Source organism: Asterias amurensis, chromosome 15 (assembly GCF_032118995.1).
Source record: "Asterias amurensis chromosome 15, ASM3211899v1".
Lineage (NCBI taxonomy): Eukaryota > Metazoa > Echinodermata > Asteroidea > Forcipulatida > Asteriidae > Asterias > Asterias amurensis.
In genome coordinates, this window is record NC_092662.1 from 16,880,133 (window position 1) to 16,899,797 (window position 19,665).

At 36.1% G+C, this 19,665-nt stretch overlaps 1 protein-coding gene across 8 annotated transcripts in view; it reads right to left on the minus strand.

The window, feature by feature from the left end:
* LOC139948016 (potassium channel subfamily T member 2-like) overlaps positions 1-19,665 on the minus strand; it is an 87,840-nt gene that overhangs the window by 40,540 nt on the left and 27,635 nt on the right. For 7 of the 8 annotated variants that reach the window (XM_071945982.1, XM_071945979.1, XM_071945978.1 and 4 more), the window contains exons 2-3: positions 5,905-5,984; positions 3,022-3,133 (exon numbers count right to left, since the gene is read on the minus strand). In XM_071945982.1, the coding sequence (XP_071802083.1) occupies positions 3,022-3,133; positions 5,905-5,984 (192 nt within the window). Of the gene's footprint in view, positions 1-3,021; positions 3,134-5,904; positions 5,985-13,353; positions 13,454-19,665 lie in introns of those variants that run through there. The other variant, XM_071945975.1, reaches the window with a different exon arrangement.

Genomic DNA, 19,665 nt, shown 5'->3' on the forward strand with positions numbered 1-19,665 from the left:
TAAGTTCCAAACTGTAGAGTTGATCCTGTTTAAATTTAAAACGAGTACAGTAACTATTTGGAATTAATCAACCTTTGTAACTGCTTTTGCCGACTCATAGAGCATCTTGGATTTTGTCCACAGAACTTTGAAAAGCAACGAGTATACATGTACAGTGTTCATCACAGATTGGTGTAGTAATTAGTTGATCTCTGGACCAATTCCTTCTAGAAATTTATGCTCCAAATTAAAGTCACTTCTTGTCATATCCAACCCTCTTACAAAATCGCATCTGGGTCATTCACATTAGCTGCAGCTGAACTGTGGAATGGCATACCTATTAAGGAAACAGTCACAGTTGAGCAATTCAAAAATCGCTTTAAAACTCATCTTTTCACCATTTATCAGTAGTTGTTTCATCTGTTATTTATTTGTATCTTGTTGGGTTTTTTTTCCTTATAAAGAGCATAGAGACTTGATATGCACTAAACAAATGTGGTTGATTATTATAATAATTATTAACTATTATTCTAATGTTGAAGACATATGTTTTCAGATAATTAATATTTAAGTACTGGTTGTCGACGAAAATGAATTACTCTGTTGCAAATACTTGTTACAAACAGTCTCCTTGTTCATGTAGAATTATATGATAGAAGTGTAAAAACAAATATTGACAACACACATTACTGACTGGAAAAAAGTGAACCTATCCGATATCCTGTCCCGGTTATCCAGGGGCTTTCAATCCCTTGGACAGTTGGCTATACTGCGTGCGTAAAAAACAAAACAAAACAAAAACGCTTCAGAGGTCACCTTCCGATGGTCCACTTGTTGGAGTCAATATTTGTATAATATGCCTCTATGAATTATGTGTACATAATGCAAACCTGTGATTTTTTTAGCCTGGAGGTGCTTGGTGCTAGATAACACACACGCCGGCTTGTGCCAATATTATGAAAGTTGTGTAGCACTGAATTCAACATTGATTTTTCAAAATGTATTATAATTTATGGTAGTCAGAATTAATCTTGTGATTTAATGTGCATGTTCAAACGGTAAGGGATATTCAAGCACGACCGTTGCTGAAAACCTGAGAGCGCTGCAGCATCCTCGACTGTTTCAAGAGGCCTAAATGCAACAAGGATAAGAAGCTGATTAACCCCTTTATTGTCTATAGCGGCCACCAGCAGCTTGTACAAAAATGTCGCAAATGGCTGCAAGGCTTGATCTACTTCCATTCACATAAAGAGATCTAAAAGGTCATATCCAGATATGACATTTTTAAAATGAAGTATTTTAACTTTGTTTCACAATTTCTAAGCAAAAAACAAATTTTTACTGACAAAATTTGCTAAAAAGAAATGAACAATGAACAATGTCTGGGCTTTTTGTGATGATTATACAAAATTGAATGGCCTCTTAAAGGTTAAATCATTTCTCAGTAAAACCCCGACACAAATTCTTCGCGAAATATGTCACCAATATCATCTCATGAAACATACTTTCCAAACTGAATATCAATTTATTTCTTTGGAGATTGCTAAAGCCCAACCATGCCTTTAAACCTGCATGAATATAATATGCAGAGTGCCTAGTTGTCAATAGTCTTATTTATTACTGCTGCGTAGTAAGTGGTTGTCAACACTTGAGGCACGTTGTTAGGCAGGTGAACAAATTTGAAGATGTAAATGAGATCCTTGCGAGGGGAATTTATTATTTTCGGATAAGAATGAAGAAAATCTCCTGGGGTGAAAATCACCATTTAGATGTACTTGTTATTGGGACTGCAAAAGGGCAAATGGAGAGAATAAAATTTGTGTGCAAATCTTTTAAATTTGTATTGGTCTATCATCAATCCTTCAATTTTGCCCAACTGCATGTCCAAGTGAGATTTTGATATTGTGCAACAAAAATAAATAATAATTTTCCAAAAGCGTTTCAGAATTATTCTTTTTCTGTGATAATCTATAGAAATGCTGAACAGGGTGAAATGAACATTTTAAATTGAGATAAATTTGTTTTAACCTTTCATGGCTGTTGAATATGAGAAATTCAAAAGATAAATAAATGAAACAAAGCGAGCGGTAAACAATGCATTGATCAACAGCTGGAAACAAGCTGTGACATTCATCATAAAAAGGCTGATAATTGAAACTTCATTTCAATATCAATGCATAATTCATTTTTTTCAATCAGTCGAACCGGCCTTCACCCTCAGTCTATATTTATTTTTCCCCCATAAATAACGAGACTTAAATAAGATCAGGATTAACATACGGGTATAAAGAAAGCTTGGTGAAGAAGAACCTTTTAGGGATATGTTACGACTGATAATTGTCAAAGTGCATTTTAGATGAGTGATACATGATCTCTCTCTCTGCCTTATGAAATTATGAAAATTACATCGGTTCTTGCTTCCGTGCTCAAATTTAGTTTGATGTTTCATCCAAACTCTTCAATATTTCATTGAATTGTGAAATGTAATATACTATAAATGTAACACAAATCTGCATCTACTTGTAGAAGTTGACATCAGCCCCATATACATGGTGTTAACATAAATCATTTATGAATCTATGTAATAGTCAGAACTCGACATCTGCGATAAAATGCAACATGACACGATGGCTCAGGCTGTACATATATCATCAACATATCAAGTATTTTTGGACACAGCGCAGCCTGCACGCAGTTTCCTTGGCTCATATGACAAAAGAGGGGAACAACAGCAAGTACTGAAAGCTCAGGTTGTGTGTACCACCAGACACGCAACTAAAAAATATAAACATTTAAAATGAAAAAAGCAAAAGAGAGAAATGCCAGCCATGCTCACAAAACTGTGTTGTGTTTTCTAGTTTTCTATGACTCTAGTCGATTTAAAAAAAATTGAGTTTAGTCATAATTTGCGATGAGAATAACCAACAAACAATGTTTGAGGAATGCCCTTTTCAATAATTATTTAAAAAGAAAAAAAGAGTTCGGTGAGATGTTGAGGTCGAAAATAAATGTTGACGATATTTGTTCTTCCCACAGACTCACCTGATTTGCTCCTCTGCTCCCGGAAGGTCATTGTTGTCTAAAGAAACGCGAATGACGTAAAGAACACAGGATAAGAACTTGATCAAAAGATTGAAGAGCCGAATACGGACACCTGGTGTTTAGGAGACAAAAGAGAAACAATTGTTAAACCACTGTTAATGATTAAAAAAACAATACAGAGGCACAAGGTACAATCAAGTTGCATGGACCATTGGACAACAAGCCTTCATGTACTACCCCCATTTCCCCAAGCTACCCACCCTCCATCCCCAAGGTGTAATTGCCTCAGGTATTTCAGGGAAGTCTAATAGGGATATAAAATGCATTTTCATCTTGGATTGGACCAAACGGTCGCATGACACTTCTTAAGTCAATAAGTCGAATCCATTCCTCACCAAAATGGCCAATAAAAATAATTTTCTCCTGTACTTTCAGTCTGTTATCATTTATTGGACAATTGGTGTCCTGACCATCTCAAATAGTTGCCCAGAAATAAATCTGTCTGACAACTAGTGCTTAATTTGATTTTGGAGATGAAGAGAGGCAACATGTATAGCTCATACAACCTGCTTTCTGGTTGCAGAGCTCAAAGGAAATCTACCAGAAGTACGAACGTGTTTATACGCAGGATCCTGGAGATAACTCGTCTAGCTTTCAAACCCAAAGGGAGACTCTTTGGGGATTTCAAGTCTTACTCAAAATATTTGAGTTTATTCAATACTAAGAGTGTTTGCCTGTTTAGAATAAGGTCTGCAATTGGTGATTTCCTCTACTCATACAAACAAACAAGATTTAACAAGGAACAAAACAGCATTTGTGCATTATTTAAACAATTGACACATATGATTTTGGCCAGAGTAAATTGCATGATGTGCTAAGTCTATAATAAATTAAATTTGAATCGGTTCATCAGACCAAGGAAACACTGACTGCCTTTGATCACTTTAAATTCTACGCATTCTATAAACGGATGGGGTTAGTCAGGCTAGGTCTAGTAAAATAGGCACGTCTCAAGTGCATAAATACAGACTTCGCTAGGGAATCGATGCACTTACATAAACTGACTCGTAAGTCTGTTCGCTAAAGATTCATTGTGTAAGTCAAACAATATGAGTCGAGGGAACAGTGGCTTAAAAGCATCGTTGTCTCTAAAGTGGTTTTCATTGTTAGAATTTTATGAAAGACTTTCTGAGAAACTGATTTTCTATTTTTAAACAGGTTTTGAAATTGGTATGATAGGATTTTAAGACATGGTTTTAAATATTTCTTACTGAACCTCTGAAATATGCATATATAGAAGAGAGTTGATGTTACAGATAGTTCAAGCTTAAATTTGTCCATTTATGGTAGAGCTATGGCACGTTAATCCGGAGGTCACAAACCCCAAAAATCAAGAAATATCCAAACCACAGAAAGGGTTTGGATTCAACATTGATGAAATGATACCACCACTTTATCTCCTCTCCCCTGCACTTCATAAGCATCTACAAGATGCATCCTTTTTCACTACACATGAGCAAATAACAATCTTAAGCCAAGATGATTGACAATCAGAACACTGTGCTAGCATTCATAATTTCAACCAAGGAAATGTGCTCATAATTGCGGTAAACCATTCGCGCGACATGAACCAAATGATCAATGATAAACATCTGGAGACAGCATGGGTGGAGAGTGAAATAAATCAAAACAACAAACAGGCAATTGGAATCCAATTTCACTCCAAAACCCCAAGAGACAATTTATTTAATTGCAGTAGAAGGCAATAAGCATTTCCTTCCGTGTATTAGAACAACTAACGGTGATGACTCTAGGTGCATATTATAACAAGTTACAGGGCCAGTTGAGCAATGTGGATGATTGTTATCAAACGTTTGGTATTCATTGCTTTCAAAAGGCACTGCACACTTTTGATTATTGTCAAAGACCAGTCTTCTCACTTGGTGTATCTCAACATATGCATAAAATAACAAACCTCTGAAAATTTGAGCTCAATCAATCGTCAAAGTTGTGAGATGATAATAAAAGAAAAAACACCCTTGTCACACGAAGTTGTGTGCTTTTAGATGGTTGATTTCAAGACCTCAAATTCTAAACTTGAGGTCTCACAATCAAATTCGTAGAAAAACTAAGTCACTTCAGAGGGAGCCGTTTCTCACAATGTTTTATACCATCAACCTCTCCCCATTACTCATTACCAAGTAAGGTTTTATGTTTATTTGGAGTAATTACCAATAGTGTCCACTGCCTTTAGCAGGATTCATCCAAATGCAAGTGGGACTGCATGCTTTGAAAAAAATCAAGAAAACAAATTGTTTTTGCAGGTCGATGTTGTTGGCTCCATGACGAGCCCTGCAGGGCATACACATAATGCAAAGCTGTGGTTCGATGGCTCACATGTACATCTACAATGCGACTCGTCTGTTTCTACATTATTAATTGTGTTTTATTGACATGGCCAGTATATTCTGTGCTCATAGTGAAGGTCTTACACGGCGATGAAAATACGCTGACTGAGTATTTTGAACATCAGATATTTCTTGATTCTATCAAATCTTGAAGTTCGTTTGATAAATTTATTGCTATGTTGAATCGAAAGGGGGCTACATGTAGGTGCAAGATGGCAAGATGACATTTTGGTTTTTGTCATAAATTTTGTTGCTGAAACCTTTATTGATTGACATATTTTTACATTCTATTTTAGGTTAGTGTTTCTTTTGGTGTAGTTAGTTTAGTGTCTGACTAGGAGGTGACCATAGAATTTTTGCTAGGGGCCGCTGGTCATCTTCTTTAAGTTTTTCTATCAGATCCCTGAATCCAAGTTTAACAAAGAAACAAATTATTAAAAGAATAAAGTTTGTAAATCTATGAATGGTGACTTACTTGATCGTTTATTCTTGATGAAGTAAAGCTGTAGGCGCTCCTTGAAAGACTGCTCATCCACAAAGAATTCCACACGCACTCTGTGTCAACAAAAGGGTAAAATAAAAAGGAGAATTTAAGAAATGGTAACTAGTATCCATAGGACAGAAAGAAATTTCAAAATTGATAAATTATTAAGTTTTGTTTTTAAGATTGTGGTTAGCAGATTATCAAACGTGATTGCAACAATCAGTTAATGGCCTGACGTTTTCGAGAAAGGATCAGGCCATCGAGTATTTTTTGCATTTGTACAGAATGTCCTTTTGGTTGGAAGCAGTATGCAAAAGCTAATCGTATTTTCTCAACATTTTGAGAATTTTAAAAATTGTTCAGTGAAATATGCATGGAAACCAATCTTCTGACTGAAAACTCTGCAGATAAAGATTAATGAAATGGAGCATTCATTTTTGACTATTGAGCAGGGTATTACTAACTTGAATGAATATTTGTTGAATGGGAAATTTTTTTAAAGTTTATAATATGCCATGTAAGACTCAATGCCAATCCACGTGCCAAACCACGTACAAGTATTTAAAGTCACACTCTAGGTTGTACATAATTCATGTCGGCCTCAAAATCTTCATATTATCTTCTAAAGATAATTTATTTCAAAATTTGTAATGTTGTTGAATAAAACAAAACCATCAAAGCAGAAAGGTAAAGTCAACCTGTTATGTGCATTATAATTTTTCCATGAACACCATACACACACTCCCTGCATGTAATTGCTTCCACTGTACTCAAGATCTGTCATTTGAATGAGTCACTGCCAAGATCTTAACATTACATCCAAGCTTAAATTCATCAAGAGTTCATCTTTAAGTAGGCTCAGAATCACTCCTTAATTTTCAGCCAGACATGCTATACTTTAAATTTAAAATAAAAGGAAATGGCCAATCTTACTTAAAGGAACACATTGCCTTGGATCGGTCGAGTTGGTCTTTGAAAAGCGTTTGTAACCGTTTTTTATAAAATGCATATGGGTAGAAAGATGTTGTAAAAGTAGAATACAATGATCCACACAAACATGCCTCAAAATTGCGTGGTTTTCCTTTTACCTCGTCGACTAACACGTCGGCCATTTATGGGGGTCAAAATTTTGACTCCCATAAATGGCCGACCGTGTTAGTTCGCACAGTAGAAGGAAAACCACGCAATTTCGAGGCAAACTTGTGTGGACCATTGTATTCTACTTTTAAAACATCTTTCCAACCATATGCAGTATATAAAAAACGGTTACAAACGCTTTTGTTTTGACCAACTCGTCCGATCCAAGGCAACGTGTTCCTTTAACTGTTTTTTTTGGTTGTCTATGTCTCTGTAAATTAAAGTAAGGCAATCAGCTAATCAGCTGAAAAGATAAATGTCTGTGATACAGATTGCTGACAAAATTCCAATTGTACAAATAAAGGGAGTTTGTAAAGAGATAAACAAAGTATAACTCTGTTCATAAATGAAAACTAATCTGGCATGTTGTGGTTGAGTGGTCTAGAACACCACACTCAAGCTCTTGTGTTTCCAATCAAGGTATGGGTTTGAATCCCGGTCACAGTGATTATAGGTTTACTAATGAGGCATCCTATAGACAAAGCTGTAAGTGGAATGGCCTCCGATATTCTGGCAATTTTGTCATTTTTTCAGAGGGATCCAAGTTGCTGAGATGAATACATCAGCTTCTGTCTGAAAACTTGCGCATCAAAACAACTTCACTTCTCAGTGCTCAATGAAGCACGTAAATCTAGCTAACAATGTAGTAGTAATCAGTCTACGGTAATGGTTATATTCACCCTACTATATGCGGTAACGGGTATATTCACCCTATTACATGTGGACATCTAGTTTCAGCCTTCAGAGTTGCTCCCTGTTTTAGACGAGAACATTTTCCTCCTAAGAAATCAATAATTCCTGTATGAGCAGTCTTCATACGCAAACAAAGTCACCTTGTTTCTGTTTCATTAAGGAGAATGTCAATATTTGTCCGTAGCAAGTACCTTATATAGTGGCACAGCTTGGAACTGCAGGTTGAATCTGTTGGTTGACACTAAAGTTACATGCTTAGAGAGGAGGCGGGGAGTAAGAAAGTGAATGGGGATGGTGGGTTCTGATCCCACCTGTGTATGTAGCCAATGTCTAACCACTACAACATCGAGCTAACCCAGTGTCACATATAGAGCACCGTTTTTGCAGTTGACCTATGACCTGTGTGTCAGTGTTGTCAGTTTATTACATGGTGTCAGAAGTGGGATTTAACAGCAACGATTTAATAGATTTTGCATTCTTTATCCCCGATGCAAAAATAACATATTATGTGCGATGTTTCGGGTACAGCGGTTAGATCTAATCACTGCTGCTACTGAAACCTCAGTGTTGGTGTGTAGTAAATCACACATTCCTAACAGTTCATAAACTGCATGTGAGGTTTTGATTATTTTAGGTCAACATCTGCGAATGTCATTGAAGCGATTCTCTCATATCGCTGAAAAGAAGCTGCTGCTTTAAAGCCGAAGGTCATACATGTATGATCTATTTTATGTATTCCGAAGGCATCATTATCGTACATGTACAGCCTTTTGTATGAAATCACTAAAGATTTGTTTTATATATATTTCTTGAAAGGAGTTTTTTTACAACTTTTTTTCTTTAAAAACTCAAACGGAATTATCAACACACTGATGAAAAAAAATAAAATAAAACAATGTCCAAACTAAAAGAATTACTTCTTCAGGCAAACAAAACTTAACTACAGTAATTTAATTGTGGTTTCGTTTGCAAACATTTCTACATCAGAAGCTTTCAACTTACAGGCATATGGCTAGCAGATGTCATCATAAGATACTTTTGTCTACAGTCATATAAATAAAGACTTTCGAAGCTAGACCTCAAGGGGCAGACTATTTCTTAAAGTTCAATCACGGCAGAGTGGATACAAGAATTCTAACAGACTCCTTTCAAATCTTGAGAAATAAGTAGGTATTACGGAGACAGGTTTACCATTTCATCCCCTGTGGTTTGATCATGCATAAAATGACAGGTTCGCAAAGGGGTTTATCCGGATTATGCGCTGGCTGTAAAAACAATGTTTGTTCAGCTCCTGTCAACATGTGCCGAGTTCATCATGGGCAAGAAAAATAACAAAATCTGAACGGAAAGTACATCTCAAAGGCCATCAAGTTTAAAAAAGCAACAGGGCAAATTCCACCACTTTTTAGGGGGAAGGGGCATTGCCTTGCTGCTTCATTTATCATTGTCCGACTGGGATAATGGTCCTAAATGTTTTGACTCAGTGAACCACACATTTTGTTACCCATTTAAAGTGAGACAACGATAGACACTAAAACGCATAGTATGCAACAAGGTCTTTAGGTATCATTTACAATTTATTATCAATCCAACTGTTACAAGCTAAACAGCCAACAAATCAAAGCATCCCTACATACATAATTATCCTTTTATCTTCGGATTTCAGTAATCAATGGATCCTGAAAATGTCCACAACAACTCATTATACTACTCACCTAGATAACGTTGATGGTGCACGTTCTCTGCTCATTTTGCTGCCATTTACAAAAAACAACGATAACGAGGTAATTAAATTGCCTGTAAAATGCTGTAAGTTTCAGTCAATGCAATGGACAGCAGCTGCAGGTCGATAGACTGAAGAGAAATATTCCAATAATGTTTTCCTATGTGAAGTAAAGTAGGCCTACAGTGGCAGCATCAACCTATGGCTCTCAACATTTATGTGCGTCTCAATGTCAGTGAAGTCTGAAGTAAATATACTGGTACCATCCGTCTCTTTTGATGTCCACATTGTTTCTGTTACCGAACTGTATTTCCATTTTACAGTATGTCACATAATTCAGGACTAATCATTCGCTATTACCTTGCAGGCAGGCATGGTTGACTTTCCAATGAGGAGACTTCTCTGAATTTTAATGAGCCATAACTGCAAAGAAATTGCGTGACGACAACACCAGGGATTAAAGAAAGAGAAGTGCGACCGACCTCATTATTAAACCAGGTTTGATGATAGAAAGATCAGACAATGGTGGCTGCCGAGCGAGGTTTTAGGTTTCTGCCTCGTAGAATGCATCCTCCCAGCACACATCTTTGTTGGATTCCCTGTATCTACATTGATATTAAATAGTGCTAGATCTTGGTGTGTTGAAAAGGGTGGCAGACTAAATTTCCCTGGGGCCTCAATATGATAACAGTACTCCCTTGAATGGTAGAAACAAAACTTGATGTACCTGACCAAGAAATTTGCCTACTGTGTAATCTTGAGTGAAGATCTACCATGCCCTGAAGAAGAGGTCTTAAGAAATGTATAAATACGGGCTCTATAGCGTCAGCTTCGCTATGACTCTGAGGTAGCTATTGCTAAAACCTTACTCACTGAAACCAACTTTACATAATGTCACTTGTACATCTGCCAATCAGAAAACCAAGACATTTTCCCTTCCCTAATACAATTAACCTATAAACTTAACAAGATTACAAAGACAATTTCTGCATTGAAGAATTTTTCGAAGACACGTGTAAGGAAGAATCCTTGTACAACTATCAAGAAGAAGAATCAGAAAATGTTCTTAGATTCTTCGGATTATCATCAGCACTCTGTTCTTAGTATAGCGCTATATAATGGCTCCGTGTTTTTTATTATCACAGTTTCAAAACATTGTTTTTATCAGCAATTACATTGCAATTATAAATACTGCAACTGTAGTAGAAAGCTTTCATCATAACGCTCATTTCACACCTCTTAACCTCATCCCAAGGTGAACTGAATGAAAATACACCTGCCCACTTAGTAAATTAATCTTTTACTGTTAAGTTCTTACAGAGGCAAACCACCAAGGCTAGTCTCTGTATACATGTACATTAATTATCATATAACTGTTTTTGGAAGGCTGGATCCAGCCACACCCACAAAATTACCTATAACCGACATAGTATGAAATATAAGCAGCAGACGCTGTTAGTAAAAAAAACCTCTCCAACAACCCTCCTAAGTCCAAGTGGAAAGTACGCAAACAAGTAGGCTTGTTGGTAATTTCTACACCAATGAGCAAGAAAATCAACAATCACTAGCCTCCATACTGCAAGGTGCACAAAGCACTTGTCAACAACCTTAGCATGACACTGACAGGGCCAATCTATCATGAGATTTTGCTTCAGTACACTGAGCAGAGACAATCAATGCAAATTCCGACAGTCCACAAATTTCTCTGCATGAAACTGCCAGGCTTCACACTCGTCAGTCGCACTGAAATTCGTCAGCATTCTTCTCAGAACTTTTTCACTTGACTGAACATGCTCCAGCGAACAGAGGATCTGTGTTGTTACACTTCAGTGCATTAGACCAATCACATCATGCCGTCCACCCAAGCAGGATCTTGGAGAATTTCCAAACAACCAACCAGTCAAAGAAATAATAGAAATAACACCCGTGGTTCTTAGAAAGAAGTCAGTTCGTCCCGCCAAAAAATAATGAAAAATTTGTAAGGCAGTAGGAAATTACCCTGTAGATTATTACCGGTATTGCTCGAACCACGTCATAGCAACTGTCACTATATGTATAGTCTGAAGAATTCAAACTTGAGCGTGATTAAGCAAGTTACTATACCAGACATTATTAAAATCTAATGGCATATTCGTTGGTTCACAAGTTATTTGAATCATGGTTGAACGATGTATCAAATGAAAACTAAAGGATGGAAACGAAGTTCATTCTTTCCCAAAACTAATGATGTATAAAATGCTAAATCAACTCCAAATTTACAATTGCATTTTTACTGATCAAATTCATGGTTGATATAAAACAATAACACCATTTGTACACATCTCAATTATCTCAATTAAGTCGTATAAATTATGAAGATCACGTAATTTTTTTTCACACAATTGTTTTTATTTGAAGAAAGGGTCATATCACATCTCAAAACAAGTTTAGCTTTTACTTTAAAACTCTTGAGGGTAACATGGTCTAGGCCAGTGTGCCTCGTTTTTTTTTTTGAAAGGGCAATGGCACGGAGGCATTTTCTCCTTGGTAAAGGGCATGCTGAGGTAATTGTTGATTTCTACTGGAGCATTTCAAGGCACCAAAGTAAAGTCCAGGGGGCATGGATGCAATTGCCTTCATTGCCTCCGTGAAGTACCAGGCCTGGGGTCGATTTCACAAAGAACTTAGGACTATAGTCCTAACTTAGGACGAGTAACTCATCCTAACTCGAGATAAGACTAGTCTTAACTCTTTGTGGAATCCACCCCTGATGGTCTTAACGTTTAAGCCCATCCAATCTTGCAAGGACTCATCACATTAGTCACACGTTTGAAGAACGTCTTGACATTGACCACTTAAGTGCTTTGCAATGCCAGCTTCTCAGACAGCGGAATACATTAAGACAAGTTTGTCTCCCTACCTACACATCAGATCCTGGGTCACAGCTGGAGGTTGTCACGGTACTGAGAGCAGATCAAATCAAGGTGAACCCTAAATGCAGCCATCCAACTCCTTTGATTATTAAATATTTTATAACTTTTATCTCAGTTGAATTTGGGTTATTCACTCTTTTTGTGTGTGATTCTGATGAATTAAGCTTAAACTTTTTTTATTTCATGCACAAAATTTGATGCTCACTATTTAAAAAGAGAAAGCAATTTTGTGCATCCCTTCTTTGCCTGTTGTGAAAACTAGTTCTGGGCATGCATGTGAGCTATTGTACAGAGGTGACTTGCAAACAAAATGAACTAAACCATTCAGAAATGTTTCCTTTCCAAAATTAAAAAGGGTGGATACATTTAAATGTAGGCCTAGTTATTTAATTATGTTTGCATACATTTTTTAGAAAATAATTTTACAAATATAATACCATTCCTAGAAACACTCAGGAATCCACATAATGGATTGGTCACCCTCATAAAATATGGTTTTATATACATAAATATAAATAAATAAATAAATAAATAAATAAATATATCAGTTGCTTTTATAGACAAAAAGCTTTACTGGTTATGTGGATAGATTTTTAAATTATTTTCAAATATTTTTCCATGAAAAAGATCAAGAATGTAACTATGGAGTAAAGCAAAAGTAACATTAAGTAGCAGTACGAATGTAATAAATAAGAGTATGGTGCTGTTTTGATAAGCAGAAGCTTGTAAAAAAAAACAGCCAGACGGAAAACCCACAAAAAAAAACAAAAACAGACAGACATTGAAACTAAAGGACAGACGATGTATAAAGTCTACCCACAGCATCATAGTGTGAGCCTTGGAAACATAATCCCACAAGTCATGCCTGACAAACAACAAGGCTCACTGTAAACACATCGTTAATAGCTAAAAACAAAAGCCATGTCTGATGACCTGACCTGCAATAACCGATTAATAATTAGAATTCTGACTTACTCCTGCTCCGACTTCTGGCGGTTATAGTCAGCAGAGCCTTTATGCAGCGGAGATACTTCCTTCATCATCTTGGCGTACCTAGAATCTGTAGCCATTGTGTTGTTTTTGACGCTGTAGCTACCTGTTTATACGCTGTATCCTTGGTGATGGACAATAATATGCTAATGAGTCTCTACGTTTTTTTTTTCTTTTCAAAAAGCACTTCAGGCACACTTAATCACCTGACCTTCCAATGTTGCAGAAAATTTCCCGATGACAAATAGTGGTCGATGGTGGAGACTCCCTCTATCATAGCCATTTATTATTTCCTGTGCAAAGGTTTAATAATGTAGCGTTGAAGTCTTCATCCATAACCGTTTTCCTCTCACTTTGTCAATCCCCTGACACCTTTAATCACAAAGTCATGAATAAGAAATTCGGGTCAAGACTTTTCTCAACAGGCAATGACATTGTTTCTTGATAGCGTAATTGCTTTTAATGCAATCCCCCAATGGATGCCAAAAATGCATCTGACAAGATACCTACAAAATGAATGAAAATAATCTCGGACTGGCAAGACACGACAATGATCCAAAGGTTGAAGTATTTTCCAGAGCTATCTGATGATCATCTTGAATACGTAAAGAAGAAAAGTCCAATGCATAAGGAGTTTCAAAACTCTCTCCCAGTTGTTACATAACAGTTCTATCAAAATGGCTCCTCCTGTCCCTAAATATTCATTAATCAGCAAGAATCATGAAGAAGAACAAGTGTGACGGTACAGGTGCAGGCAACTTATCTTGCAAGTTCTTCGGACCGGCGTTTTACAAAACCTCATCGGTGCTACTTATTTATCATCCAGGTAGACATTCATTGTGAAAGCTCTTGTCAGTATCACCTGTGCCTTCACATCATCTCTCATCCCCGTTATCGATCATTAATGAGTGAATGCAAGCGTGTTTTCATGTGAACTGCCTCCTGCTCCAACAGACATAACGACACCTCTCCCTCCTTCAAACCTCTAACGGGGGAGAAATATTCTCGAATGGCACATCACAGCTGAAACCACATTGGTATATAAAGAAACTTTCTGCTGTGCTTACAACTAAGCTCTGTACATGTGTTCAAGTTTAGGGCAAGATGAGCTGTCAAAGTATCCAACCATAAGAAAAAAGGTTGTGAAAGCCAATTCAAAAAAGGTGTGCGTAGAATGATAACTGTTTTCCATGGAGATGTTATATTTCCATACTATGAGCGGTATGAATCACAGCGAAGCTAAGGGTCTCATGCCTTGAGACAGATCACCTGTAGTCCTTCTGCCTTAAGACGGTAGACTAGTTTACATCCAGATCACGCACACAGCCATCCACAAGTGAGTAATAGTGTTAAATGCAAATGTGTAAGCCCCATCTTCCCATTGTGTGTCTGTCAGTGCCCGTGAGGCACTGAGCGTCGTCACTGCAGCACCGTGGTTAGCTGCTGTTGTCAGGCTCAGAAATTGGCAGGAAATCAGAACACACCTCATTGCCAATTTTATCTTCCAGAGGTGAGGGGATAGCGAGAAAATAGCACGAGGCACTTGTAGAATTGTTCTCGGACAAGCCCTGTAGGGAGGCTACCATGAAGGGGGAAAATGTCCTTAAATTTGTTTGATGATGAGTATACTGACAGTCTAGCATTACTTACCCACTGGCAAAACAACTGTCTTTATGTCCCAGCAGTTATATTGATTGACAAATGCTAATCTATCATTCATTAACAAAAAATTATTCTGTTTTATTAGCAGTTTAAAATATTTATGCATTCAGTATATGGAAGGGCTGGTTTTCAACTTTTTTTTTATTGCATTGCATTTATTTTTTTATTTTTTTTTACTGGTACATAAAGCTTATAGACATTTTTTTATGGATGGTAAGTTAATATATAACAATATCGCGATGTGCAATAAATTATTCTAGGCAGTTAACCGACTGTTTGTTTTAGTAGGAGGTCGATAATACACTACAGAAAGTACAAATGGTGAACAAGTCAGCATGTAACCTTTAGGTGAAGAATACCTAAAATGACAATAAAATACTATTTTATAAAGAATACTTCTTTATAAAGAATACTACTCTTTAAAGATAAAGAATACTACTCTCTAAAGATAAATAATAATATTCTTTTTAAAGATAAAGCATAGGCCTACTACTACCTTTATAAAGATAAAGAATACTACTCTATAAAGATAAAGAATACTACACTATAAAGATAAAGAATACTACGTTATATAGATAAAGAATATTATTCTTTTTAAAGATAAAGCCTGCTACCTTTATAAAGATAAAGAATACTACTCTATAAAGATAAAGATTACTACACTATAAAGATAAAGAATACTACGTTATATAGATAAAGAATACTATTCTTTTTAAAGATAAAGCCTGCTACCTTTATAAAGATGAAGAATACTACACTATAAAGATAAAGAATACTACGTTATATAGATAAAGAATACTATTCTTTTTAAAGATAAAGCCTGCTACCTTTACAAAGATAAAGAATACTACTCTATAAAGATAAAGAATAATACTTAAGATAATGTGGGTTCCCCCCCCCCCCCAAAAAAAAAAAAAAAATCTAAGTGCATTTCGCACATCAATAATTTTACAATTTTATCATAATTTTATATTTTGTTTGATTCCATATTCAACATCACAATTAGCGCCACTGACAGGATGACAGAAAAGAAGAAGAAATGTTCAGATTTAGATGTGGGAGGAAAAACCCCAATGGGGAAAACCTGACTGAAAACCCAATGCACATGCAAGGCTTTAGTCTGAGGTGGGATTTGAACAGGGTCCATCCAGGTGAAAGGCAGGGATAAAGAGCAGTCACTGGCTGATGAACTGAGTGAACTTTCAAAAAACACATTCAAATTGTGAGTTCTGGGGTCGATTTCACATATAGAGAAGATATTAAAAATCTAAAGCAAGTCCTAAGTTAGGATGAGTAACCCGTCCTAACTCGAGATAAGACCAGTCTTTACTCTTTTTGAAATCACCCCTGGATGCATATAGCTTTCAAGGAAAAAAGTCATTTTAAAATATATATATATTTTTTTTTACTATCCTCCATGGCAAATCTTCACAGGTGGTGATATTAGCAAAAATAAATGGCAGGGAAATAAAAAAATACTGCTTCAAATAAAATCCTACAGCAGATGATGCAGATTGTGGGCGTCCTTGAGCAGTCTTTGTTTACAATATTAAGGATGTTACATCGATTTCTACCCAGTATGCCAACAACTACTCTCGTTGTTTGATGTCAATTATTTCAGTTCAGCGGAGCCTTGACAGATGCTGACTGTTTTATTGTCAGAATATTTGTATTGATTTATGATAATGATGAACATGTTTCCTGAAAATGACAGTCTCTAGTCTATAATTACATATTGTAGAACTAAACAAAAAGCATGTATTTATTTTTGAATTGGCATAAATCTCACCTTTAAGTTTTCAGGAAATACACCATTATACTGTAAACAACCTATGAGAATATATCATAAAATTTTATGGAAAATTTACAAGACAAACCATTTTATGTTTTGTCTGGGATATTGTGTATGATACAATCAGGCTTATGTTAACTGCAGCAACTGACAAGTTATGGTTACCATATACTTTTACCTAAATTTTAACAGTATCTTAGATACTATTTCTTTGAAGAATTGATACTGATATGAACATCTAGAGCTTTCAGATGAAGACATTTTTCAAATTCAGATTCTTGTGGCTCCTCATACAAACTAATCACAAATCAGTATGCCTTTCATTTCACAATTCATGGAAAATCTCATCAATATTTTTTTCTTTGTTTCATTCAGAGAACTTTTTTGTTGGATAAACTAATCATGTATCCTATTCCTGAGCTAAATGAATGAAAGAAGTTAGGCCTACTTGTTAACTGAACAGGGAAAAAACGAAGGCTCTTTTCAAGAATGTAGACAGGAATCTTCTAAGCCTTTTGTATTAATCAGCCATGGAAAAAAAGTCCTTTGAAACTGGAGATGACCAAGTCTTAATTCTGTCTCCCTTAATTAAATTACTGCAAGTTACCATGCGATGTGACAAGGTCTACCAATCAGCTACTTGGCAACAACGAGCTAAAAAAAGGTAAATTGACAAGTTGACCTGTACAAGGATTACCGGTTACAAATCTTTACAAATTGTCAAAGTGGTCAGTTTTTTGTTTATGAGCTTCAAACCTTTCCCCAAGGCCTCTTAAGTAATTTAACATTTGCCTCCTCTAGAAAATGGCGTGTCATGGCCAAGTGGTTAAGCACAAAAGACTCAATCTCTGGTGTTTATGATCAGATGCCTCCATGCCCCCTGGTCATTGCCTTGGTGCCCTTGAAATGCTACAGTAGAAATTTATAGTTTCCTCATAGGGTGCCCTTTACCAAAGAGAAAATACCTTGGTGCCCTTGCCCTTTCAAAACGAAGCATACAGGCCTGAATATGCTTTAGACACAAACCAACCTTATATATTTTGAAATGGGAAGCCTCGAACCCTCTATTTTTATAACTACCTTATTGGAAGATATGTGCTCTATTTAAGACTCCGGTTTTGTACATGAGATTAAACAAAACCTTGATTAATAATTACTTATCATTTAAACATTTTGCTCTCCACACATTTATAAGTAATTCAAAATGAGCAACCATAATAAAACATATGGCTCATGTTATGAAAAACTACATTAAGTAAAGAGATATCAGGTTCTCTCGATGCAATCTCCCAAGGTGTTGTAATCAAAGACACTCCATTAAGTATAATAAGGAGATGACGAATATCTCCGCCCCATCCAGCATAGTTTTAATTGACACCTGGTTCTCAGTGGTGTCCTTCAAGGAAGAGCGAGTAGGACGCTCAAACCACAAATGCACCCAAAGCTATTGATTTGTGGGAGCTAATTTAGTTACTACATTGTAGGTTTAGGGACAGGAGATTGCAAGGACGACGTACGAGCAATCTTCAAATTATAATTTATTTTGTTTGTAGCAGCTCTTAGATTTTGGATTAAAACAAACTTACTCAGCTGGAGGCCTGAGGCTGTATTTATGGACACATTTAAGTCAAAGAAACATCTCAGATGTGTAGATATTGTTTATTACTTTTGAAATTTTCCTTTAGCCATCTTCTTTCTGCAGCAAGATGGGCATGGAAAGCACAGCTGTAACCCAATCTTGTGAAACAATTTCATTAAGAGTGAGTCTTTTCAAGTAAAATGAAACCTGAATAGAAATTGTTGCATTAAAGGTAAGACGCATCATAACCGTCTATGTGACAGAAACCTTAAAGGTTCATGGATGATTTGGGCGTTGGCTCTTGCTCACGCAATCCACCTGTTTGAAGTAACGTATCGAAAGCCCCCCTTTTCAAAACATAAACAGACCCCAAGCCAATACCTGTGCAGAATCCGTTGTTTGGAAAACAGCCTTTGTTAGTTGCACACATTGTCAAACATGAAATTAGAACCAAGCATTTTGGAAAATTTTCTCACAATTTGAGGCAGTAATTTTAATGAGACAAGATTCTATCTCAGGACATTTTCAGTGCTAAAATTAGAAAAAGTAAGTTCTCGGGATTTAAACTTGTTAATTTGTTTTCTTTATCAATAGTAGAAGTCATGTATGCATGCCTTCAACCATAAAGCATTTTGAAGCTAGAGAAGTAAAAGGAAAAGAACCAACATCACAAATTACTTTCACGAGTCAGACATCCGAGGGCAAAGAATGAACCTAGAAAAATAAAAGTACGTTGTGCTTGTTCATTCAAGGCCAACAAACCAAAAAGAATGAAGTACAATGTGCACTTCATGAATTATTCTTCAGGGAAAACTATAAAAAATAATATTCCATGGAAAAGAACGATTCAGAGAAAAAATAAAGTACACAATAATGCTCTTCATAAATTATTCAAAAATTACAAAACAGATAATCCAGCCCTAGCAATGGCAGACAGTTGAATAACTCTGCCTTTGTATACATCCTGTTTTCCAACCGCACAAGGAATAATCTAAATTACAAATGACCTTATAATAATCCATCTAAAAACTCATATGGGAGACAAATAAAAGAAATACAGAAATGAATATGAATAATGCACTCAATCCCAAGACAGTCATACAACTATGCCCACTCAGAAAATATAAATAACAAAAAGAAACTCAAGTCGCATCTTGGTAATTTCAGACGTTGATGATTCTGAAGTTTGTTATATCATGTAACTTTATCCCTTGACAAGAGCATGGTCTGAGATCAAGCTTGTTCAAATTATTAATTATTAATT